Genomic DNA, 25,469 nt, shown 5'->3' on the forward strand with positions numbered 1-25,469 from the left:
TCATTCCATCATACTGCAATAATGTTCTAAGTGTCATCAGAACATGAAACAGAAATCAGTATTCAGTACAACTGCCAATGTCTGATGGCAGGGGACTGGAGTTTTTTTTATTATTCTCATAATTTAGGGTATTCCCAGGCAGTCCTGTTGCCACTGAAGGGCGAGTAGTTGCCTTCTAGAGGCCATTCTAATCTTTGTATCTCTTAGTATCTCATTTAGGTAAAATAGCCAAGTAAACAGAAATTAAAATGGAGACTGAATATGCAGACATGTAACCAAACCCTGGGCAATTTCTTCCTATTGAGACATAAAACATTTTCAACATCAATCAACAGCAAAGTGCTTATTACAATGAATTGTCGTGTTTGTAAACTGAAGCAAGAGTCTTGCCTCAGGGATTAAAACTGATGCTTCATTTATTAGTCTGCAGCCTTTTGATATATTAACCATCGTATTACATTTCTCCTTCATACTATGTATCAAAATAAAATTTCTAAACAATATGATATAAACATAATTTTTCTATTATGCAAAAGTTGTCTTTTTTTAAATAAAAGAGCACAAACAAAATAGGATAGAAGAAAAACAAACATTACCTTTCTTTTTGCTCTAAGTTGTTCATGATATTTGTCAGATGTGTCTCCAGGTATTTCTCCTCCCCACAGCGTAATTCCAACAATTGTGTACGTTATGCCCATGACAAGTAATGGGAAGCAATACACAAACAGTACAACAATGATCTGGTACCTAAAATGTAGAAAACAAGCAAAAGAGTAGTCATTTGTTTATTATTTCCTAATAAAAGGATAAACTCAGCTCCTATGCCACCTCAAATGATTATGATAGATGGTCTACTGATTACTGTTTGAGAAACAAGTAGAAAATCATATCATATGACAAACTTTATCTACTATTTTACCTTTAGCATTCATTACTAGGCTTACTATTTCCTTAAAGGGAATCTGTCAGCAGGTTTTTGCTATGTAATCTGAAGACAGCATAAGGTAGGGGTTAAACACAGATTTCAGCAATGTTTCTCTTATCAAGCTTGAGGTTTTGCTTGCTTACAATGATTGTTGCTGTGACTAGCTGGTCTTGTGAGCCTTGGTCCAACATGCCCCCTCCTGTGACAGGCACCTCACTGTCTATGGACATTGTATATGGAGAGCATGGTGTCGGCAGGGTTAGCTTTCTCAGTTCTGCTTCATTGCTAAATCTAAAAACTATGTGTTAAAACGGCTGCACCCAGTAACCAAAGTGATACATCGTTAGATTCAGCTTCTCTTTGCCTACCTACTCAGTATTAAACATTCTCCAAGCCATGTTCCAAATAGCATTAGAAAGGCAACAGGCTAAATATTTTATTAATTATGAACAGAGTTGTGTGGATCATTTTATCTCTGAGTTTGCCAGCTTTGACAATTTTTTTCTAAGAAATTAGATATTTGGGACTCTCACTACTGAAAACCACTAATATCACTTAATGGTGAAAGAGGTCTATCCCTAAGTGGAATAAACTGTGTGCTATTACCTCCTCTTTCTCCATTGTATAACCTTATTTTTTTATATTGCCTATGATAGCATATGAGATGTGATAATTATAGGGCATGATGGGGAACCCCGAAAAGGCTGCACTAGACACTATTATCCCTCTCTCTGAGTCTTCTATAGCATGTGAAATGGTAGTGGGCATTTTTTTTATGATTCTAATGAATCAAATCACAGAGGTTTAAATTTGCAGTGATCCTCTGTTGATCGATCTGCTCATCATTGATGATGAAATATGGAGGAAAAAAAATTCTTGTGTTAAGAAAAGACATTACTCATTTTAGAACTTTTAAAGAAAATATACTACATATACAAAACTATTATATATTTATGTGGGAATAAAAACATGGTATGACCAACAATTGTTGCTTCTCCAGTAAGCCAGGGTTTGGTCTAAATCTATATGGGAAGATGGCTTCAAATAGAAAATAATTCATTCTATAGAACAGTAATGCCATGTTGTAGCGTCGGCGTCTCTGCCTCCTGCTAGGCAGGGACGCTGTTCCCCTCACCTCTCCGCTCCGTGCCCGGCGTCTTCCTCCCGCTCTGCTGGCAGCGCGCGCTGCTTCCCGGCCACGGTGCTTAGGGCGCGCGCGCGCTCCCCCTCTTTTAAAGGGGCCACGCGCGCCGTCCTAAGGAGTCCTCGGCCAATGGCCGGAGGACTTCACCATATATAAGGCACCTCCTCCAAAATGGAGGTGCCCGAGCAATGTTGTTGCAAAGCCTTCACTCTGCTTCAGCCCTCAGGTCCCGTTACCAGTTACCTGCCAGTCACCTGCCAGATTCCTGCTTGTTACCTGCCAGTCACCTGCCAGATTCCTGCCTGTTACCTGCCAGTCACCAGCCAGATTCCTGCTTGATACCTGCCTGATATCCGCTTACCTGCTTGCAAGCCTGCGGTCCGACGGTCTGCCTTCCGACACCTGTCAGTCTGTCTATGGACCAGCCTGCCCGCTCACCTGGGAGCGCTCACCTGCTACCTGCCTGTTAGCCTACCTGGAGGCTCTACTGTCACTTGCCGTGACCTCCTGCCTGTCCAGAGACTCTTGCCCGCTCACCTGGGAGCGCTCACCTGCTACCTGCCTGCTAGCCTACCTGGAGGCTCTGCCGTCACTAGCCGTGACCACCTGCCCGTCCAGAGACTCTTGCCCGCTCACCTGGGAGCGCTCACCTGCTACCTGCCTGCTAGCCTATCTGGAGGCTCTGCCGTCACTTGCCGTGACCACCTGCCCGTCCAGAGTCTCTTGCCCGCTCACCTGGGAGCGTCCACCTGCTACCTGTCTGCTAGTCTACCTGGAGGCTCTGCCGTCACTTGCCGTGACCACCTGCCTGTCCAGAGACTCTTACCCGCTCACCTGGGAGCATCCACCTGCTACCTGTCTGCTAGTCTACCTGGAGGTTCTGCCGTCACTTGCCGTGACCACCTGCCTGTCCAGAGACTCTCGCCCACTCACCTGGGAGCGCTCAACAGCCACCTGCCTGCTGTCCTTCTACCCAGAGACTGTCCCTGTCACTTGCCGTGACTACCTGCCCTTCTACCCAGAGACTGTCCCTGTCACTTGCCGTGACTACCTGCCCTTCTACCCAGAGACTGTCCCTGTCACTTGCCGTGACTACCTGCCCGTCTTCCCTGGGAGCCACCCGCTTCCTTAAAAGGACCGCCCCCTTGTATAGTTGCTCAGAGGTTCCACCTCCCAGACCCGTTACAGTTTGCTCGGGCCATGGAATCCGGTGGCACCCAAGCTCCCTCGCTCTCGGACCTATGTCATGAACTTTCCCGTCAGAGGTCCCAACAGGAGTCCATCCTGAGTCACCTGCATAGTGTTAACTCCCGCCTGGACACTTTGACTACCTCTTCGGGAGCGGCCTCCACTCGCACACTTACTACCCCGGCACCGCCGCAGCCCATCAACACCATGGCATCTCTTCCCGGTCCCCGCCTCTCCGCTCCTCCTCATTTTGGCGGAGATCCCAGCCAGGCATGGGGCTTCATTAACCAGTGCACTCTGCACTTCGAACTGTTGACACACCAGTTTTCCACCGACCAAGCCAGAGTAGCCTTTATCATGTCCCATCTCAAGAGAGAGGCACTGGCTTGGCTAAATCCTCTATGGGAGAGAGGAGACCCCCTGGTGTCCAACCTGCCAGCCTTTCTCACGGCCTTCCGGAAAGTCTTCGACGAACCAGGACGGAAGACCTCATCCGCATCATCTCTGCTACGCCTCCGTCAAGGAAATCTCACCGTGGGCCAATATGCCATACGGTTCCGTACCCTTGCTTCGGAGCTGGCCTGGGATAACGACGCCCTGGTGTCTGTTTTTTGGGAGGGTCTGTCCGGCCGTATTAAAGATGAACTCGCCGGTCGGGACATTCCTACCACTCTCGACGACTTAATAACCCTTGCCACCCGGATTGACATCCGGTTCCAGGAGCGCGCCAAAGAGGTCACCCGTGAGAGGAGGTTTCCACGTCTAGCTCCTACCTTCCAGAAATCCGTCATTTCTCCCGTTACTCCCCCGGCGCACTCTCCCGAGCCTATGCAGGTCGACCAGACCAAGATGGTCAAAACCCGTCAAGAGTTACGCCGAGCCGAGGGGAGCTGCTTCTACTTTGGCAGTAAGGAGCACTGGATCCGTTCCTGCCCGGAGAGGTCGGGAAACGCCTGTGTCTAGGATCGCTCAGAGATGTCGTCCTAGACAAGAGTAAACCCTCTCCATCTCTGTTGCTGTCGGTCTCTATCATCTGTGGGGAGAACCGTTATTTTGAACTTGCCCAACTTGACTCTGGAGCTGCCGGAAATCTCATTTCTCAGTCCCTGGTAGAGAAATACCGCATTCCCACCAAATCTCTAGCTGTACCCTTATCTGTTGCTGCCGTGGATGGGGGCCTCTTACCACATCCCATCCAACTCATCACCGAATCCATAACCCTGCAGGTGGGAATGCTGCACTCAGAGAGCATCATCTTTCATGTTCTGCCTGGACTCTCTCACGCCCTCTTACTAGGCCTACCTTGGCTTCAGAAACATGCACCCGTGCTTGATTGGCAGACCGGAGAAGTCCTTCGCTGGGGACAGGACTGCCATAAGACTTGTTTAGTTCCCGTCCATCCTGTCCGTCCTTCTCCTACTCCAGCCAACCTACCTGGTCTTCCGGTTCCTTATTGGTCTTATGCGGATGTCTTTAATAAAAAGGAGGCAGAGACATTACCCCCTCATAGACCATGCGACTGCCCAATCGACCTGATGCCCAGCGCCACTCCTCCCCGTGGGCGCATTTACCCTTTGTCCGCTGCTGAGACCCGGTCCATGTCTGAATATATTGAGGAGAATCAGGCCCGGGGATTCATCCGGAAATCTACCTCCCCGGCGGGAGCAGGCTTCTTCTTCGTCAAAAAGAAGGACGGCTCACTCCGTCCCTGTATAGACTATAGAGGCCTTAACCAGATCACGGTGAAGAATAAATACCCCCTTCCGCTTATTCCGGAATTATTTGACCGTCTGAGGGGGGCTAGAATCTTCACCAAGCTGGACCTCCGTGGGGCGTATAACCTGGTCCGTATCCGTCAGGGGGATGAATGGAAAACGGCATTCAACACCCGGGACGGCCACTATGAATACCTGGTAATGCCTTTCGGTCTCTGTAACGCTCCTGCCGTCTTTCAAGAGTTGGTCAATGACATCTTCCGGGACCTTCTCTACTCCTGCGTAGTGGTGTACCTGGAAGACATCTTGGTCTTTTCTCCGGATCTCCTCACACACCGGAGGGACGTTCGTCAGGTCCTGCTCAGGCTCAGGCAGAACCACCTCTACGCTAAATATGAGAAGTGCCTCTTTGAGCAGACCTCGCTTCCGTTTCTGGGCTACATAATCTCTCAGACCGGCCTACGAATGGATCCTGAGAAACTGTCTGCCATCCAGTAGTGGCCTCGACCAGAGGGGTTGAAAGCTATTCAGCGGTTCCTGGGTTTCGCCAACTACTACCGCCTCTTCATACCGCACTTCTCTTTCCGGACAGCCCCAATCTCTGCGCTCACCCGTAAGGGTACTAATCCCAGAGAATGGCCGCCCGAAGCAGAGGAGGCCTTTCTTTCCTTAAAACAGGCTTTCTATTCCGCCCCGGTGCTGCATCGTCCAGACAGCAACAAACAATTCTTCCTGGAAGTTGACGCCTCCTCCTCTGGAGCCGGAGTGGTACTTACCCAAAAGTCGCCTTCCGGAAGAATGGTAACCTGCGGCTTCTTCCCCAAACTCTTCTCCTCTTCTGAGCGCAATTATTCTATTGGAGACCGAGAATTGTTAGCCATTAAGCTGGCACTGAAGGAGTGGCGTTACCTGCTCGAGGGGGCTCTTCACCCGGTAATAATTTACACGGACCACAAGAACTTGGCTTACCTTCAGAGCGCCCAGAGACTTAACCCGCGCCAAGCCCGGTGATCCTTGTTTTTTGCCCGCTTTGATTTCGTTCTTCATTTTCGCCCGGCAGACAAAAACATCAAAGCTGACGCCTTGTCCCGATCCTTCCTGGTGTCTGATCTAGAGGAGGAACCTAAGCACATCATTGATCCCGCCAGAGTAATGCAAGTGGCCCCCGTGAATCTAAATCGTCTCCCTCCCGGTAAGACGCTCGTAACAGTACCTGATCGGAAGAAGGTCCTACACTGGGGTCACTCGTCTAAGCTAGCTGGCCACGCCGGTCAGAAAAAGACCCTCCAGCTCATTACCCGGCATTACTGGTGGCCTACCCTGCACGAGGATGTATTAGACTTTGTTTCAGCCTGTGTGTCCTGCGCCCGCAACAAAGTTCCGAGACACCTGCCAGCCGGTCGCCTTCTTCCTCTTCCAGTACCTGCTGCCCCGTGGCAGCATATAGCTATGGACTTTATAACGTATCCCCCTGTCTCTGCCAGTTGTACGGTCATTTGGGTGGTCGCTGATCGCTTTTCCAAGATGGCGCACTTCATTCCCCTGCCGGGCCTCCCGTCTGCACCAGAACTGGCTAAAGACTTTATCCGCCACATCTTCCGTCTCCATGGCCTGCCCCTCCACATCGTGTCGGATCGTGGGGTTCAGTTCACCTCACGCTTCTGGAGAGCCACATGTAAGTTGCTTGACGTCACTCTGGACTTCTCCTCCGCTTACCACCCACAGTCCAATGGTCAAGTGGAGCGGATCAATCAGAACCTGACCAGTTACCTCCGGCACTTCGTTAATGCCCACCATTCAGACTGGGTGGATCTCCTACCATGGGTCGAGTTCTCTTACAATAATCACGAGAGCGAATCTTCCTCCAAATCCCCGTTTTTTGTAGTCTTCGGTCAGCATCCTCGGATCCCATTTCCCGTCTCCACCTCGGTGGACAATTCGTCTGCGGAATCTCTCATTAGCAAATTCTCCTCCATTTGGGAGAGTTACCGATCCGCACTCCTTCAGTCGTCCGAGGGGATGAAAAAACACGCTGACAAAAAACGCCTGGATCCTCCACAATTCCGTCCTGGAGATAAAGTCTGGCTCTCGTCCAAGTATGTCCGGCTCAAGATTCCCTCCTACAAGTTAGGGCCTCGGTTCATCGGCCCACTGGAAGTTATCAAACAAATCAATCCGGTGGCCTATAAATTGAAACTCCCAGCCAACTTACGGATCCCTAACTCCTTCCATGTATCTCTCCTCAAACCCGTGGTACTTAACTCTTTTTCCAAGTCTACAGGTACGCCTCCTGCTCCGGTTTCCGCTGAGAACGAGTTTGAGGTAAAGAACATTCTGGCCACCAAAAGGGTAAGAGGAAAGACCTTTTTTCTGGTAGATTGGAAGGGGTTTGGTCCTGAGGAGAGAACGTGGGAGCCCCGGGAGAACATCCATGCCCCTCTCATCCTTGATAAATTTCTCTCTGGCCTAAAAAAGGGGGGGCCTAAAGGGGGGGTACTGTAGCGTCGGCATCCCTGCCTCCTGCTAGGCAGGGACGCTGTTCCCCTCACCTCTCCGCTCCGTGCCTGGCGTCTTCCTCCCGCTCTGCTGGCAGCGCGCGCTGCTTCCCGGCCACGGTGCTTAGGGCGCGCGCGCGCTCCCCCTCTCTAAAAGGGGCTGCGCGCGCCGTCCTTGGGAGTCCTCGGCCAATGGCCGGAGGACTTCACCATATATAAGGCACCTTCTCCAAAATGGAGGAGCCCGAGCAATGTTGTTGCAAAGCCTTCACTCTGCTTCAGCCCTCAGGTCCCGTTACCAGTTACCTGCCTGTCACCTGCCAGATTCCTGCTTGTTACCTGCCAGTCACCTGCCAGATTCCTGCCTGTTACCTGCCAGTCACCAACCAGATTCCTGCTTGATACCTGCCTGATATCCGCTTACCTGCTTGCAAGCCTGCGGTCCGACGGTCTGCCTTCCGACACCTGTCAGTCTGTCTATGGACCAGCCTGCCCGCTCACCTGGGAGCGCTCACCTGCTACCTGCCTGCTAGCCTACCTGGAGGCTCTGCTGTCACTTGCCGTGACCTCCTGCCTGTCCAGAGACTCTTGCCCGCTCACCTGGGAGCGCTCACCTGCTACCTGCCTGCTAGCCTACCTGGAGGCTCTGCCGTCACTTGCCGTGACCAACTGCCCATCCAGAGACTCTTGTCCGCTCACCTGGGAGTGCTCACCTGCTACCTGCCTGCTAGCCTACCTGGAGGCTCTGCCGTCACTTGCGGTGACCACCTGCCCGTCCAGAGACTCTTGCCTGCTCACCTGGGAGCGTCCACCTGCTACCTGTCTGCTAGTCTACCTGGAGGCTCTGCCGTCACTTGCCGTGACCACCTGCCTGTCCAGAGACTCTTACCCGCTCACCTGGGAGCATCCACCTGCTACCTGTTTGCTAGTCTACCTGGAGGTTCTGCCGTCACTTGCCGTGACCACCTGCCTGTCCAGAGACTCTCGCCCGCTCACCTGGGAGCACTCACCAGCCACCTGCCTGCTGTCCTTCTACCCAGAGACTGTCCCTGTCACTTGCCGTGACTACCTGCCCTTCTACCCAGAGACTGTCCCTGTCTCTTGCCGTGACTACCTGCCCTTCTACCCAGAGACTGTCCCTGTCACTTGCCGTGACTACCTGCCCGCCTTCCCTGGGAGCCACCCGCTTCCTTACAAGGACCGCCCCCTTGTATAGTTGCTCAGAGGTTCCACCTCCCAGACCCGTTACACATGTCCTCTGGTGTCTATAGCTATGAATATTATTTCTTATAAGACAGGCACACATTCCATGTTATTGAAACTGAATAATAGTGTCTTTAAAAATATCTCCCTATTGTGTGGGTTAAATCCTAGCTCAGCAGGTCTTGATTAGAATGCACCTGCAGTGTTTTATATATAAACAGGATGTGAACTATCGATGGGAGGTCCAGCCAGGGCAGATTCTGCTCAGCATCGCCATTGGTCCCAACGCCTAGCTAGTGCACGAGATGTACAAGCTGTCTCTTGGGTCTTTGTTCCTAGAAGCGTTAAGCATAGGTTGCGGAGAGGAACAGGGCTGCTACAGCCTAAGTCCAGGGTGCACTGAACTGAACATGCCCGTGACATGGCAGACCGTGATTGGTTGTTTAGTGTCTGCTGATCCGGTGACCTGGTACTGCCGCGGGTGACGTCATCAGTAGTGCAACCAATAATGCGACTGTGGGCAGGGCTTAGTCTTTATATAGCCCGAGCACAAGCATGGTGGTGCCCTCTGACCATTCCGTTTAGGTTGTATTTTTGGACGCTTGCCTGTTTGGGCTCAACGTGCTCCCTAGCTTCTCTCTCCGTGACCTACCGATGCCAGAGTTCGCTCGGCTGATTAGCACAGGTCGCTTAGGCAGGCTCCACGTGCTCCCTAGCTGCTCTCTCCGTGACCTGCCGATGCCAGAGTTCGCTCGGCTGATTAGCACAGGTCGCTTAGGCAGGCTTAGATATGCTTAGGCAGGTAGTTCCCGTGTGGCAATCTGGCTCCGGCACGGGGGTTGCTATACACCCGAGCAGACTGCGGGTTTCGTATCCCCGGCACCGCCTGTTAACCATTTGGAGAGTTACTCCGCAGGACGGTCACACACCGACTGGGAGTACATACACCCCAGCGTGAGTCACACACACTTCTTAGCGCCTGTTGCGTGGTCTCTGTGCAGTCAACAGAGCTACGGCTATGTTAAATGTCGCAGATCTCCCGTGCAGTTAACGGAGATAGTGCGAATCCTTTCCCGTTCCGTGGTGTAGTAACACTGGAGGGAGTTATACTTTAGTTGGTTGTTTTTCATTCTTACCCGGTGGGTGTTCGGCCGCAGTCTTCTAGGCTGCATCGCGGACCCCAGGGTCGGTTGCTTTCCATTTTAATAAAGTTGTTGCAACCATCCCCTTAACACTGTGTGCCTGTGTGAACGCTGCCAACTGTCAAAGAACTAAATCTCCATGCTATGTTGATGGTGAAATTGCCTTTATTCCACTAGCAAGAGAAAGATTCTTGACACTTAGTCATCGGTGGAAAAAAAATCTTTCTGTTGTCCTTGAATACATTGTACACATGTATTTACCTCTGCATTCTTTCAGGGGTTACAGTGTCTTGTGAAAGTATTCACCCCATTGGCATTTTTTGTGTTTTGCTACCTCACAACCTGGAATTTAGCTTTTTTTTTAAGGTTTGCATAATTTCATGTAAAACATACCTACAACTGTGAACAATTGGTTTTATTTTTAATGTGAAGGAAACAACATATAGGACAAAATAACTGAAAATGTCAGTGTGCATAACTATTCACCCCCTTAAAGTCAGTACTTTGTAGAGCCTCCTTTTGTGGGAATTACAGCTGAAAGTTGCTTTGGATAAATCTCTATGAGCTTTCCACATCTTGCCACTAGGATTTTTGCCCTATCCTCAAGGCAAAACTGCTCCAGCTCCTTCAAGTTAGATTGTTTCCTCTGGTGACAAACAATCTTCAAGTCTAACCACACTTGGTGGTCTTAATTGGATTAAGGTCTGGGCTTTGACTAGGTCACTCCAAAACATTTACACATTTCCCCTTAAACCACTCGACTGTTGCTTTAGCAGTATGCTTTGGGTCATTGTCTTGTTGAAAGGCTAACCTCCATCCCAGTTGCAAATCACTAACAGACTGAAAAAGGTTTTGCTCAAGAATATCCCTGTATTTTGCACCATCCATCTTCCCCTTGACTCGGCCCATTTTCCCTGCATCTGCTGTCAAAAAACATCCCTACATCATGATGCTGCCACCACCATGTTTCACTGTGGGATGGTGTTCTTGGGGTGATGAGCTGTGTTGGTTTGGCACCAGACATAGCGTTTACCTTAGTGGCCAAACAGTTCAATTTTAGTCTCATCTGACCACAACCCCTTCCTCCATACATTTGGGGAGTCTCCCACATGTCTTTTGGCAAACTCGCACTATTGTAGTTGTATGGACAGATACTCCAGTCTCTTCTTGGTAATTCTGCAGTTCCTTCATAGTTACCTTTGGTCTTTGTGCTGCCTCTCTGCTTAATGCCCTCCTTGCCGGGGCTGAGAATTTTGTTGGGCAGCCCTCCCTTGGCAGGTCTGTTGTGGTATCGTGTTCTTTCCATTTGATGATAATGGATTTGATGGTGCTCTGGGGGATCATCATAGATTGGGATTAGTGATGAGTGAGCATGCTCGTTATTCAAGATTTATGAGCATGCTCGGGTGTTTTCCGAGTATCTTTGGCGTGCTCAGGTGTTATGTTTGAGTCACACCGTGTGCATGATTTGCGACTTTTTGACAGCTTTAATACAGTGCTGGCCAAAAGTATTGGCACCCCTGCAATTCTGTCAGATAATACTCAGTTTCTTCCTGAAAATGATTGCAATCACAAATTCTTTGGTATTGGCCAGCACTGTACATGTGAGGAATGCCTGTCTCTTAGGCATTCTTCACATGTATTAAAGCTGTCAAACAGTCACAAATCATGTACACAGAGTGACTCAAACATAACACCCGAGCACGCTAAAGATACTCGGCGAGCACCCGAGCATGCTCGCCGAAAGGGTTAACAGAACAAGCTCGCTCATCACTAATTGGGATATTTTTTATAACCCAACCCTGACTTGTATTTTTCAACAACATTTGTCCCTTACTTGTTTGGAGATCTCCTTGGTCTTCATGATGTTGTTTGGTTAGTGGTGCCTTTTGCAGCCTCTGTGGCCTTTCAGAAAAGGTGTGTATATACTGACAGACCATGGGACACTGAGATTGCACACAGGTGGACTTCTTTTCATTAAGCATGTGACTAATGAAGGTAATTGGTTGCACCAGAAATTTTTAGGGGCTTCATAGCAAAAGGGGTGAATACATAGAGTATGTGTGATGAGTAATGGGGGAGGTGTCAGGTGTTGCCGAGATGCCAGCTGGTATATGTAGTTCCACTGGCAGTGGATTTTAATGTCACAGTAGCTGAATTGGGTCGCTGGACCACTAAACACTTCCCTCATGTTCTCAACAATTGTCAATAGCGGGAGGTGGCACTTATGGAGATGGTATAAGACCCCCTGGGGGCACTCCTGAAGTAGTGATGTCTGGGTGCAGGAGTTAGAGCACCCAAGATGTTCATGCAATTTCAAGCAGCCAGACACAAGTGTGAACTTGTAAATGTAACACTTTACTGAAGGGGAAAACAGGGTACAGTCTCTCTCACTTAAAGTGGTATTAGTTCACAGTATATGTTACACTATATATTGTGCATATGAAAGAAGGTGTCTTCTCCTTATGAAACATGCAAAGTTAGGGCCTCTCAGGGCAGCTGGAGCACAGTTCTTTTCACTAGCTATTGGAGGAAATATTATGCACAGTCCAAGTAATGCTACACTGATGGAGGGACGTTCACTAGTTGGCTCTCCACCGCGACACACTAGTAGTGTTGAAGTACTTATGGTTTAGGCCCTACCATTCCCTATTACAGGTGTTAGGTCGGACACAGTTGGTGGCGTGGCAGATAAATGGATCTGGTCTCTGGCGGAAAGCACATTGGATAACCGGCATGCAGGAGAGCACTTACTCAGCCGTATCTCTCCCAATTGTGTGAGGCTTCACTCCTTTGTGGAGGCAAGTATGTGGGGAATGATGTTCTATCAGTATGGACTGTGGCAATGGAGATTCCTTCCTCTGCCTTGACTAGGCAGGAACAGACTAAACTGTTTTTTAACAGCTTACAGTAAGGGTGTTAGAATTGAGCTAGGTACCTCCTCCCAGTTGTTTCTATGGCAGCTTGTTGTGAGAAAATTAATCACCTAACTTTCATACGCATACATTGACCAGTAGATGGCATCAAAGTACAATTGACAATGCATTTATGAATTCTCAGAGTATGCACATTACAGCACTCAGTGTATTACATCTCCTAACTCACAGTGTGTCAAGACTCAAACCCAGCAGCTCTTGTGCACCAGGCAGCAGTTCTTCCTTCTGAGCTATTCAGCTCACTGGACAGTTCCTTGCTAACCCAGATACAAGTAACTGTGTTGTTCCTTAGTGACTCCACCCTGTGTTGTTCCCGATTGGCTTCATCCTGTGGTTTCCTGATTGAACATCCTATATAAACCTGGCCTGGCACCTCCTTCCTTGCGAGATTATAGAGCTCCCAGCCTTTAGTCAAGCTCTCCTTTCACCTGCTGCTTCATCCAAGACTATACTGCTGCTCCCGTTTACCGACCTCTGGCTCATTCCTTACTATGCAACCTGCTTATCCTTCAAACTATACTGCTGCTCCCATGTACCGACCTCTGGTTATTCCTGCTTCCTGACTACGCAACCTGCTAATCTTCAAACTATACTGCTGCTCCTGTGTACCGACCTTTGGTTATTCCTGACTATGCTACCTGCCGGTGCTGCTCCTAGTGGTTGCAATACCGCTACTCCAACCCAAGTCAGTTCATAACACAGTGGCAAACTGGAACAAATTCACTGCCACACGACAACTGTTTCACTCAGCAGCAGTATACCGGGTACTGGGATGCCACTTATGCACATGACAATTTTTTGTTGTTTGATCCCAAAAATTTAATTTATGCCTTTATTATTCTCACTTCACTTCACCAACTTAGACTATTTAGTGCTGCTGATGCATCACAAACAAATCAGATTACAAAAATATTTAAACACTGGTTGTAATGTAAAAATCCAAAGGGGGTGAATACTTTCACAAGCCACTGTAGCAGAAGAGAGAAGTACATATGGAAGAGAATAAAAGTGTCCCACTACAGAGAGTGAGAAGAATTTCTGATGATTGGATAAGCAAAGTGCATGATCATGATTGAGCAAATCTGGAGAGAGCAAGGAGAAGAGTGCCATGCTAGTGAGGTCTGAGAAAGCAAAGGCCATGAGGTTGGAAGGTGCCAGGCTCCTGATAGAAATTTTACCCAAGAACTCTACAGAAAAAAAGGACAACCCGTTTGGAAAAGAATATGGCCTGACTGTGAGTAGTGTGTCACCTTTTGGCATGGTGTAAAATTATAGAACAACACTAAGCTGTGAGTGGCACAAAATCAAAGGAAGCGCTATGTTAGATGTGCTATTGGCTGAGGGGAAAGTCTGTTTGGACTACCATTCCTGTCTTCTATAAATATGTTTTGAAATGTTCAAGCTTCCTGCCTCTCAGGGTCAGTTCAAGATAAGTAACTCAATGTGTAGACTAAGTTAAATGTAGCAGAATTCTGGAATAATAAAACTAATATATGTCGCGAATCCAAATTATTATGTAGTTTAGACACTACCTTGCTCAACATGGTTTACAATTAAAGGAACATAGCTTAAGATGCACCATTGTGCTCTCAAATTGTAGAGTAAGCTATTGTAGTTTATTGGTGTACAGATAGGCTAGCAAGTCTAAAGATATTACACATTTATCAAAGAAAAGGAGCCACTGTAATAAATGTGGCACATTTCAAGAATATCCAGTCTAAGTTAACACTATCTAAAAATTAGACAGTTTTAGTAAATCTTGTAAGAGGGTTTAAAGTATAACAATGAACTAGACAAAGATATACTTTGAAATGGTCATAGAGGCATCTATAATATTCAATAATAGAAAATTGGAAGGGTACAATAGTTCAGTTCTTATCTTATTGATGAATCAGACCAAACTGTGGCACTGTGTGTGAATAGTTATGCAGACATTATGCACTGAAATAACCTATCATTGTTATTTAGCTTGTATTTTGCAATAATAAAGTGGAAATTCATTCTACTAGCTGATAATGGATAACCCTAATTTTCTATAAAAATGTTTTGAGAGTGACAAGTTAATAAGTTCTATATTTTTGTTGTGCATGTCATTTTTTTTAAATTATAAGTACTGTGAAAAAAAGATTGCAGTTCCGCTTAACATTAATTAAAGAATAAATTACATTTCTATTTGCTTGTCAGTTACTCTGGTGAGAGATATTTCAACTTAATTAAACAAATCTAATATTTTTTGTTAGAACAGAAAATTAAAAGCATACGTACGTTAATTTTTTCCCGAACCCTGGCCAAACAAGTAAACATAGTGTCCTTCTTGGTGTCACTTTGATTTCTGAATAAAGGCACTGAGGAAAAGCCAGCACAAATGCAAATACCCAGATACTTCCAATGACCACTTTAGTCGAAGTAGCAGATAGACGTGGCTTCAGTGGATTAATAATAGCCATATATCTATAATAGAAGCATATTAAACAATAATTGTCAAAATTTTCTAATAAAATAAATAACATTTTCTGTTTATCAGCAAAAATCCACTTGTATTAAAAAATAATAAAAAATAATAATTACTTGTATATACATATGCATTTACTTTACATGGAAAGTAACTACTTTGAAACTCAGTATCTATCTAAAAGCCTTTGATTTATACAACTATTTTTCGATGGAAGCGCCGTGCCATCTTGCTGATGGTAAGGCTTCTTGTTGATCCCACTGCACCATGCATGCAGCTAATGCACATGCGAAATCAAAAGAAACAGAAAGCACGCTGGTGTTAGGACATTGTTTTACTTCTTTAGGGCAGGTGCAGATGACTGTAGATTTTCTCATCCGAGAGAATTGGGCCGCTTATGCATATGACACTCTAATAAAACTCTGAGTTTGATCAGAGTGTGAGCATTGAGTGCTACGATTCGCTCGTAAAAGGAGAAGATGGAGAAAAAAAATTCTCCATCTTCTTTATTGTGTCAGTTCACGGAGATCGGACTGCAATGAGATGTCATCTGAGTGCAGTCTGATGCTTCCACGCACTCATTGACTTGCACGGGCATGCAGCAATTTTTTCCTTGGCTATACTCTGTCCAAAGTAAAAATCAGACATCTGCATGGTCCTATAGACTAACGAAATTGCGGTCCTCTGCACGTGCCCTTGGAAGAATTTTGCCTCCTGCTCTGCAGCGCTTCCCTGTCCATGCATGTCATGCTGCTCTCTGCTAAAATCGGAGTGTTCTCACACTGATTAGAGCTAGTGTGAATGTGATATAGAGTGAAGTGCTGTGGAGTGGCAGGGAATACTCTTCTAATAAAGTAAAACTATGTCCTAACAGACAATATCACTTATGCCACACCACAGAACCTGATTTATTTGCTATAAGCAGCAAAATCAGGGCAGATAGGTCACTTCTGTGCTGTAAAGTGACATAGTGTCACAAGGCATGCTGAGAGCTTGCTGTGACTTTTAACAGTTAGTTGCATTTGCATACCATACACTCCTTTTGCATGATACGCAAATACCTTTACCTGACAATTTTTTAATCAATTGTATTTAGACAACTGTCTAAAGTACACTAGTGTTCAAAATAATACCAGTGTGTTCAAAAACGTGAGTTAAGCACAACATTTTTATACTAGTTTTTATTTCCATGCACTGGGAACATTGCACACTGTTTTCTACTTCAAAACATGAAGAGAAATGTATATAATTCTTAACTACTTTACAGAAAATAACAAAAAATAAACATTGGGCTTTTCTAAAAAATAGCAGTGTCTGCATTTGTCTTTACAAACTCACAATACGTACTCTTTTTTGAGGATTTAGCATTCCTGTGAATAACTAACCTAATATTTAGTTGTAAAATGTAGTTGTATACCCACAGTTTTTTAGAACTGCTTCACATCTAGAGTCAACCAAATTCTGGCACCTGTCAACTGTTATTCCAGCCCAGGATGCTTTGACTACATCCCACAATTTGCTGGCATTTGTTGGCTTTGCCTCAGAAACTGCATTTTTGATGTCACCCCACAAGTGTTGTATCGGATTAAGGTTCGGAATTGGGCTGGCCACTCCATAACCTCAATTTTGTTGGACTGGAACCAAGATTTTGCTCATTTACTGGTGTGTTTAGGGTCATTGTCTTGTAGAAACACCCATTTCAAGGGCATATTCTCATCAGCGTAAGGCAGCATGACCTCTTAAAGTATTTTAATATATACAAACTGGTCCATGATCCCTGGTATGCGGTAAATAGGTCCAGCACCATAGTGAGAGAAACATGCCCATATCATGATGCTTGCACCACCATGCATCACTGTCTTCAGAATGTACTGTGGCTTGAATGCAGAGTTTGGGCGTCGTTTGACGAACTATCTGCGGCCATTGGACCCAAAAAGAACAATTTTACTTTCATCAGTCCACAAAATGTTTCTCCATTTCTCTTTAGGCCAGTTGATGTGTTCTTTGGCAAATTGTATCCGCTTCAGTACATGTCTTTTCTTAACAGTGGGACTTTGCGGGGACTTCTTGCTAAGAGATTAGCTTCAGACAGGCGTCTTCTAACTGTCACAGCACTCACAGGTAACTTGAGACTGTCTTTGATCATTCTGGAGCTCATCATTGGCTGAGCCTTTGCCATTGTGGCTATTCTTCGATCCATTCGAATAGTATTCTTCCATTTCCTTCCACGTCTCTTTGGATTGCTTTCCATTTTAAAGCATTGGAGATCATTTTAGCTGAATAGCCTATCATTGTCTGCACTTCATTATAAGTTTTACCCTCTCCAATGAACTTTTAAATAAAAGTACGCTGTTCTCCGGAAAAATGTCTTGAACGACCCATATTCCTCAGGCTTTCAAGGAGAAATGCACGTACAATATGTGCTGGTTTCATCCTTAAATAACGGCCACCTGATTCACACTTGCTTCTTCACACAATGATTGACCTCACTAATTGAACTTCACACTGCTATTATTTTGAACACACCCCCTTTCAATTAATTATTCAAATACACAGACAAAAAAACATGCAGATCATGAATGCTTTGTCTGTTGGTTTTCTTAGATTCTATTGCACCAACTGGTAAATTGTTTGACATGTGGTAATATAATTTATACCAAAAACAGTGATTAATCTAGTTATTCATATTGGACTACTATTATTTTGAACACTACTGTAAGTATTTATTTTTATGTGTAATATATTAAAACAATATAAAGAGTTGGGATTGTTATAAGTACTCTTTAAGGGGTTAATCCCACCATAGCAATCATAGTTCTGGGGCTTAAAATCATAAAATAAATAAATTTGTCAAATGCAGTCAATTTCCAATTTTCGAGTTCTCAAAAGCAATCAATTTCAGAAACTGCTAGCTGCTCCAGATATCACCATGTCAGAGGTTTTGGCCTACTTAGTTGTCTATAGCTACAGCCTGTAGTTCAAGTTGCACATACTCAGTAGATATCTGCTATTCTATTTTGCTTACTTTGCAATGAGACAGCATATGGATGTTTGCACAATCCTCAGAAGAGATGCGCGAACCTTTCAAGGTTCGGTTATGATAGGTGAACTTCCCGATGTTCATGAAACAGTTCATTGAACATACTCGAACCCCAATGAATTCAATAAGAGGCAAAACCAAACGCAACACTTGACAACACTTTCAAATGGGCCCAAAAGCTGCCAAAACAGCTCAAATTAGGGGTAGACACCAGGAAAAGTGGCAATCAATTGACCCTCAGTGCAAATTTTATAATGGCACAGCAGCAGTCAGTCATGGATCATGCATGAGGTATCAGGGTCTGGGCCTGCATTCACACCTTTGAATTTAAGTTCAAATTAAAACGAGGTGGGTGAAGGACCAGTGTAGGGCTTATGTGCTGGGAGGTCTGATACCACATGCAACACCTCAAGCTGCTTTTATGCTCGGCCACACTCAAGTGGCACAAATATCAGTTTTGTAGACTACTATTGGTAGAAAGGATAGTAACACACTGGTCAACAAATTTTAACTTTTTTTCTGTTTCCTGTTTTAAAATATGTTATCTTTATGTATTTTGAGGTGCTGATTTCAGAAATGTAATTAGAATTTCTGTAGCACATACCATTTCCGAGATATTTTCATTTTACTATTATAATGATAAGGACTGTACATAGTGCATAAAAAATTGGCACTTATATTAGACTTTTTATTTCAGAAGTGTATTTTTGGTAGAAATATCCAATGAATTCATAATATGGACTCTCTTTATTATAATATACAGCACTTAAGCACTGTCCAATCATGCATTGCATTAGTTGTCACTCTCAGGCATGCCCAGACACAACTGTCAGACTTTGGTCTATTTCCAAGTAGCATTATACAACCCCTGGTAAAAATTATGGAATCACCGGGCTCGGAGGATGTTCATTCAGTTGTTTAATGTTGTTGAAAAAAAGCAGATCACAGACATGGCACAAAACTAAAGTCATTTCAAATGGCAACTTTAGGGCTTTAAGAAACACTAAAAGAAATCAAGATTAAAAATGTGGTACTCAGTAAGGGTAAATTTTTTCAGACCAAGCAGAGGGAAAAAATTATGGAATCACTCAATTCTGAGGAAAAAATTATGCAATCATGAAAAACAAACACACAAAAGAACACTCCAATACATCACTAGTATTTTGTTGCACCACCTTTGGCTTTAATAACAGCTTGCAGTCTCTGAGGCATGGACTTAATGAGTGACAAACAATACTCTTCATCAATCTGGCTCAAACTTTCTCTGATTCCTTAGAAATTGGGAGAACAGCTGAGTAGAATGGCATAGAAAAACTTTATTGTATAAATATTAAAAGACAGTACATCACTTCAGTAACAATGACATATAGATAGGACAAGCGGACATATAATCCCTCATATTGCATATAAATAAGTCTAAAGAGAAGGTTCACCCCGAGGATCAGGACATGGTGCTAAAATTAAGACAGGGAGAGGGACATGTAGTTGAAATAATTAGGAATCACTCCCATGTGGGTTGTATACTCCCAAAAGTCCCAAAAATCATGTTGCACCAGACTCAACCGGATAGAGAGGGACCCCAGACCAGCAAAAGGTGGTGCAGGGATAGGACGCAGAGTTAGAAAAAGCCTCGACGCATGTTTCGCCAATGTTAGGACCTGGCTTTCTCAAGATTCTCTGATTGCTGTTGCCAGATCACCTTTGCAGGTTGGAGCCTTGTCATGGACCATTTTCTTCAACTTCCACCAAAGATTTGCAATTGGATTGAGATCCGGACTATTTTCATGTCAATGTAGCAGAGCTAAAGCCATCCTGGGAACCATGGAAAGGTAAGGATGAGGATGGTTTATTATTTTACTTTTATTGCAGGAGATCGTTGGCTTCAGCTGAAATGGGCGATACGGTAAGTAGAGTTTAATTTAGAACATTAAAGAATTGTGTGTTTATTGCAATTAAAGGATTTTATTCTGGATGTTGGTGTTTTTTTTAACTTTCACTATGGGGTTAGTAATGGGGGCATCTTATAGATGCCTCTCCATTACTAACCTGGGCTTGATGTCAGCTGGCACTATAAGCTGACTTCAACCCCAGCCCTATTACCCCACTGCCACTGCTACAGGGCAGTGGGAAGAGCGAGGCTAAGTGCCAGAATTGGCACATCCTATGGATGGATGCGCCATTTCTGGGGCGGCTGACGGCTGGTGTTTCTAGCCAGGGAGGGGGCCAATATTCATGGCCCCCAGCTGTCTGCCTAGCCTTTGCTAGCTATTAAAATAGGGGGGACCCCACGTAATTTTTTTTTGGGGTCCCCCATTTTAATAGCTAGTAAAGGCTAGGTATTCAGCTGGGGGCTGATATTAAAAGCCTGGGAAGCTCCATGGGTATTACCCCCTTCCCAGGCTTCAAACATCTGCCCCAGCCGTCTGCTTAACCTCCGCTAGAGACTAAAATTACGGGGAACCCCATGCCAATTTTTTTTTTAATAAATCCTTTATTTTAACACTAAATGACAAGTACAGTAACCAACACTGTCACTGTACTTATTATATATGTGACTGACATGTTTCTATCTATCTAATCTATGTGTGATGCTCTATTCTTTCTGTTCTAAATTGTCGGGTACCGGTGTATGCCACTGATGAATTGTCGGCCGGCATTTTTAAAGAGACGGGTGCATGAAAATCAGAAGGCACTAGTGTGTTCTGAGTGCCCTGCTATGTTTTTCATGCACCCTCCAATATACACTGCCTGCCTGTCTGCCTATATATTCTGCCTGCCTGATGTTTAATTGAACACTTTTCCCATCGATTTGGGAAATTTTTGACCTTCTGCAGACCGCCGGGGGGGGACCGCCAGAAAAATGCTCGAGTTTCCCATAGACTTGGGCTCGTTGCTCGGGTCGAGCACCCGAGTATTCCAATGTGCTCGACCCGAGCTTCGAGTACCCGAGCATTTTCGTGCTCGCTCATCACTAGTCTTCATGTATTTCTTCTGTTTTGCAGAAAATTTCATAAGGAGCAAAACTGTTTAATAAGTAATGAGTTGCAGAATGTCACGTCAATGTCGCAATAGCAGTGACCTCTTTTGTTATGTATGTGGAGATTATACCCTTTAAGCCCAGAAAAGGAGTATAACTGCAGTTGTTAAGAAGACGTATGAGTTATATTTTGGATGCAAAATTGGTGACCAAGACAGAGCATGGTCTCCTCATATATGCTGCTTATCTTGCGCTACGAGTTTGAGGTCTAGGCTGAAGGGTGTGCGACCATTAATGCCGTTTGCCATTCCAATGATCTGGAGGGATCAGAAGGACCATATAACCAATTGTTACTTCTGCATGATGAACGTATCCGGTTTTTCTTCTAAGAACAAGAGGTCTATTGAATATCCCAACCTTGCTTCTGCAATTAGACCAGTGGCACACGATGAAAGTCTGCCAGTTCCAAAACCATCGCCGGTGTAGAGAATAGAAGATGACGATGAAATGACGGTTGATTCATTAGAGATGGAAGCTGCTGCTGATTCATCTTTCTAACCATTAATATCAACTGCTCCATGTTTAATATCTCAAGCAAGACTCAACGATCTGGTCAGAGATTTGGGTTTATCAAAGAGTCAGGCAGAACTTCTTGGATCAAGGCTGCAAGGGTGGAATCTGTTGCAGCCAGGAACAGAAATTTCAGTATTTCGCAGTCGTCATGAAGATTTGACCAAATATTTCAGTCAAGCTGACAGTCTCACTTTTTGCAGTGATATTACTGGATTGTTTTCTGTCCTTGGAGTTGACCATGACCCAAGGGAATGGCGACTGTTCATTGATTCATCGGTCTTAAGTTTCAAGGCTGTCTTGCTAAACAATGGCAATATCTACCCTTCGATACCTATCAAAGAACAGGTTGAAAGTCTTCTTCAGGCTTACAAATCAATGAAGTGCAACATGTCACTTAAAATATATTTCCTTCATTCACACATTGACTTTTTCCCACTAATCCTCAGCACTGTAAGTGATGAACATGCTGCCTTGGAGTCTCCACATTTCAAAAAATTATTCCACACACCACTAAAGTGGCATCAATTTCCCTAGAGTAGAAATAGTATAATGGGGCTCTGACACCCCTTCCACTACAGGCAACCCATCAGATGGAGACCCAACTTGGAGTCTCCACATTTAAAAAACTTGTTAGTAACGTCAGCAGCAATAGCAACAGCAGGTACAGAAGTCTCGACAAAGGTGTCACAGACTGCAATAACGCAAGATCAATGCAGCACACTAAAAAATACAGCATCGCCTAGTCTGTCCAGTCTGCGACTGGGTACAAAAGTCCTTGGAGATCCATGACTTGTTCATCTTGATGAAAGTTAGGCGGTCTACACTTTCAGGGGACAGCCGGATGCCCTTATCTGTCAGGACACCACCAGCAGCGCTGAAGACACATTCTGAGAGAACGCTGGCTGCCGGGCATGACAAAACATCCAAAGCGTTAGAGGCGAGCTCAGGCCACTCTTCCATATTTGAAGATCAAAATGCAGAAGGGTACAAATCCCCCCCTAATGGCATTGATATTGAGCTTGAGTTACTCCTGCACCATCCTCTCCAGTCGCTCACCACGTGTCAGACTTGTACTCTGTTCTGCTGGTGCACAGGCTGATCTAAAAAATGTGGGAAATGACTCACAGAAATAGCTTCTGCCACTTACACTGCTGCAAGGCTGTTAATGTTTTTGCGTTAAAGACTCAATGCTCCCCGGGTTAGAAGTCTACAACTGCGGTGCACACTGTGTGCCTCACTACTGTATTGGGGAAAACAACTCTAAAGATTTTCTACAAATGTGTTGAGATACTCCAGCATGCGTGTGCCTCTTTCCAGAGAGGGAAGCATCTGGAAAAATTTAATCTTGTATTGATGTTATCAGAGTGGCAACCCAGTAGTCAAAACAATTTCTAATCCTAACAATACAGGCTTCATGTTCTAGATAGTGCAGCAAGAAGGTGCTCATGTGTCGGGCGCTCCCATAAGGTCCAAGTCCATGGTGTGTTGGTGACGGGGTAACACTTAAGCTTCCTCCTCTTCCTCTGGGACCACCACTTCCTCCTGCAGACTACTCAAAGTGTGTTCCAGCATGTAGATGACCTGAATAGTGATGCTGATGATGGCATCGTCAGCGCTAACCATCTTAGTAACCATTTTAAAGCTGTGCAGATGGGTGAAGAGTAGAGATGAGCGGTGTTTGACTCAAACTGTTCGCCAATCTCAAATTCGAGCTGTTTTGAGCGGTGTTCGAGCCATTCGGCGAACACGAACGATTTGAAAAAAATCCGTCTGTTCGATGTTATGTTCGATAACTGTTCGTGCACCAAAATCATAACTGGATTTTTTCACAGTAATGCTGATAATCAATGTTAATACGCAGTTAGAGCGTACAGCGGGGCGGGGGGAGGGGCAGGGGATGGATCTCTGCATAAATAATGAAGATCTCCATTTTTTTTTCTCTTTCCTGCATTTACAGTGGGGAGGTGCAATCTGTCAGCCTATCAGCAGCGCACACACGGAGCGAACTGCTTTTTTTCACACAAACAAGGGCATGTGTCATTGGCTGTGTATGTCACATGTCCTTGCCCTATAAGACCCAGCCATTTTCCCCGTCGCCACCATTTTCTCACTACTACAGCTGCATGTTAGACGGCACTGCTGTTGCTGTGTGCGCTATACTTTCAGTGTTAATTTCAAGCCAATTTTCTCAGAAAATACAGATAGCTTGGGAGTAGGGAATAGTTGTGATTGCAGTCCTTTTGATGACTAGGTTACAGCATTTCCTACGACTTTTAGCAGGCAGGTCTGTGCTCTTAAATAGACAGCTTGGAAGTAGGGAATAGTTGTAATTGCAGTCCTTTTGAGGACTAGGTTACAGCGTTTCCTAGGACTTTTTGCCAGGCAGGTCTGTGCCAGTGCTGTGCAAGTGTTTTTCACAGCATTTGGCTAAATCTAGCTAAGCAAATCCTTTTTGGCCTCTTGCAGTGTGTGTTAGTCAGTGGAGTAGCGTATCTGTGTTGCAAGCTACACCACCTGTGTATAGAATACAATTTTTTTTACTGCACCTAGCCAAGTAAAACCTTTTGGGCATAGCATCATTCTATTAGGCCATCTATACTAAGCTCCACAAGCTTGCAAATTACTAATAATTTTTATATGCATCTAGCTCGGAAAATAATTTTGGGCTTGTAGCAGTTTGTGGGACTTATTCTATTAGGCCATCTATACTAAGCTCCACCAGCTTTGAAATTAATAATAATTTTTAGCTGCATCTTGCCTGTAAAATAATTTTGGGCATTTTAGCAGTGTGTGGTACTCATTCTATTAGGCCATCTATACTAAGCTCCACCAGCTTTCAAATTACTAATAATTTTTAGCTACATCTTGCCTGGAAAATAATTTTGGGCATAATAGCAGTGTGTGATACTCATTGTATTAGGCCATCTATACCAAGCTCCACCAGCTTTGAAATTAATAATAATTTTTAGCTGCATCTTGCCTGTAAAATAATTTTGGGCATATTAGCAGTGTGTGGTACGCATTCTATTAGGCCATCTATACTAAGCTCCACCAGCTTTCAAATTACTAATAACTTTTAGCTGCATCTTGCCTGGAAAATAATTTTGGGCATAGTAGCAGTGTGTGGTACTCATTGTATTAGGCCATCTATACCAAGCTCCACCAGCTTTGAAATTAATAATAATTTTTAGCTGCATCTTGCCTGTAAAATAATATTGGGCATAGTAGCAGTGTGTGGTACTCATTCTATTAGGCCATCTATACTAAGCTCCACCAGCTTTCAAATTATTAATAATTTTTAGCTGCATCTTGCCTGGAAAATAATTTTGAGCACAGTAGCAGTGTGTGGTACTCATTGTATTAGGCCATCTATACCAAGCTCCACCAGCTTTGAAATTAATAATAATTTCTAGCTGCATCTTGCCTGTAAAAAAATTTGGGCATATTAGCAGTGTGTGGTACTCATTCTATTAGGCCATCTATACTAAGCTCCACCAGCTTTCAAATTACTAATAACTTTAAGCTGCATCTTGCCTGGAAAATAATTTTGGGCATAGTAGTAGTGTGGTACTCATTGTATTAGGCCATCTATACCAAGCTCCACCAGCTTTGAAATTAATAATAATTTTTAGCTGCATCTTGCCTGTAAAATAATTTTGGGCATATTAGCAGTGTGTGG

At 44.9% G+C, this 25,469-nt stretch overlaps 1 protein-coding gene across 1 annotated transcript in view; it reads right to left on the bottom strand.

Annotated features, from left to right (window-relative positions):
- TACR3 (tachykinin receptor 3) overlaps nucleotides 1-25,469 on the bottom strand; it is a 297,407-nt gene that overhangs the window by 93,195 nt on the left and 178,743 nt on the right. Inside the window, exons 2-3 of the mRNA XM_073639389.1 lie at nucleotides 15,014-15,199; nucleotides 597-747 (exon numbers count right to left, since the gene is read on the bottom strand). Of these exons, the coding sequence (XP_073495490.1) occupies nucleotides 597-747; nucleotides 15,014-15,199 (337 nt within the window). The remainder of the gene's footprint in view (nucleotides 1-596; nucleotides 748-15,013; nucleotides 15,200-25,469) is intronic.

Source organism: Phyllobates terribilis, unplaced genomic scaffold, assembly GCF_046119375.1.
Source record: "Phyllobates terribilis strain yellow unplaced genomic scaffold, ASM4611937v1 Scaffold_1__5_contigs__length_1240528914, whole genome shotgun sequence".
Taxonomy (NCBI): Eukaryota; Metazoa; Chordata; class Amphibia; order Anura; family Dendrobatidae; genus Phyllobates; species Phyllobates terribilis.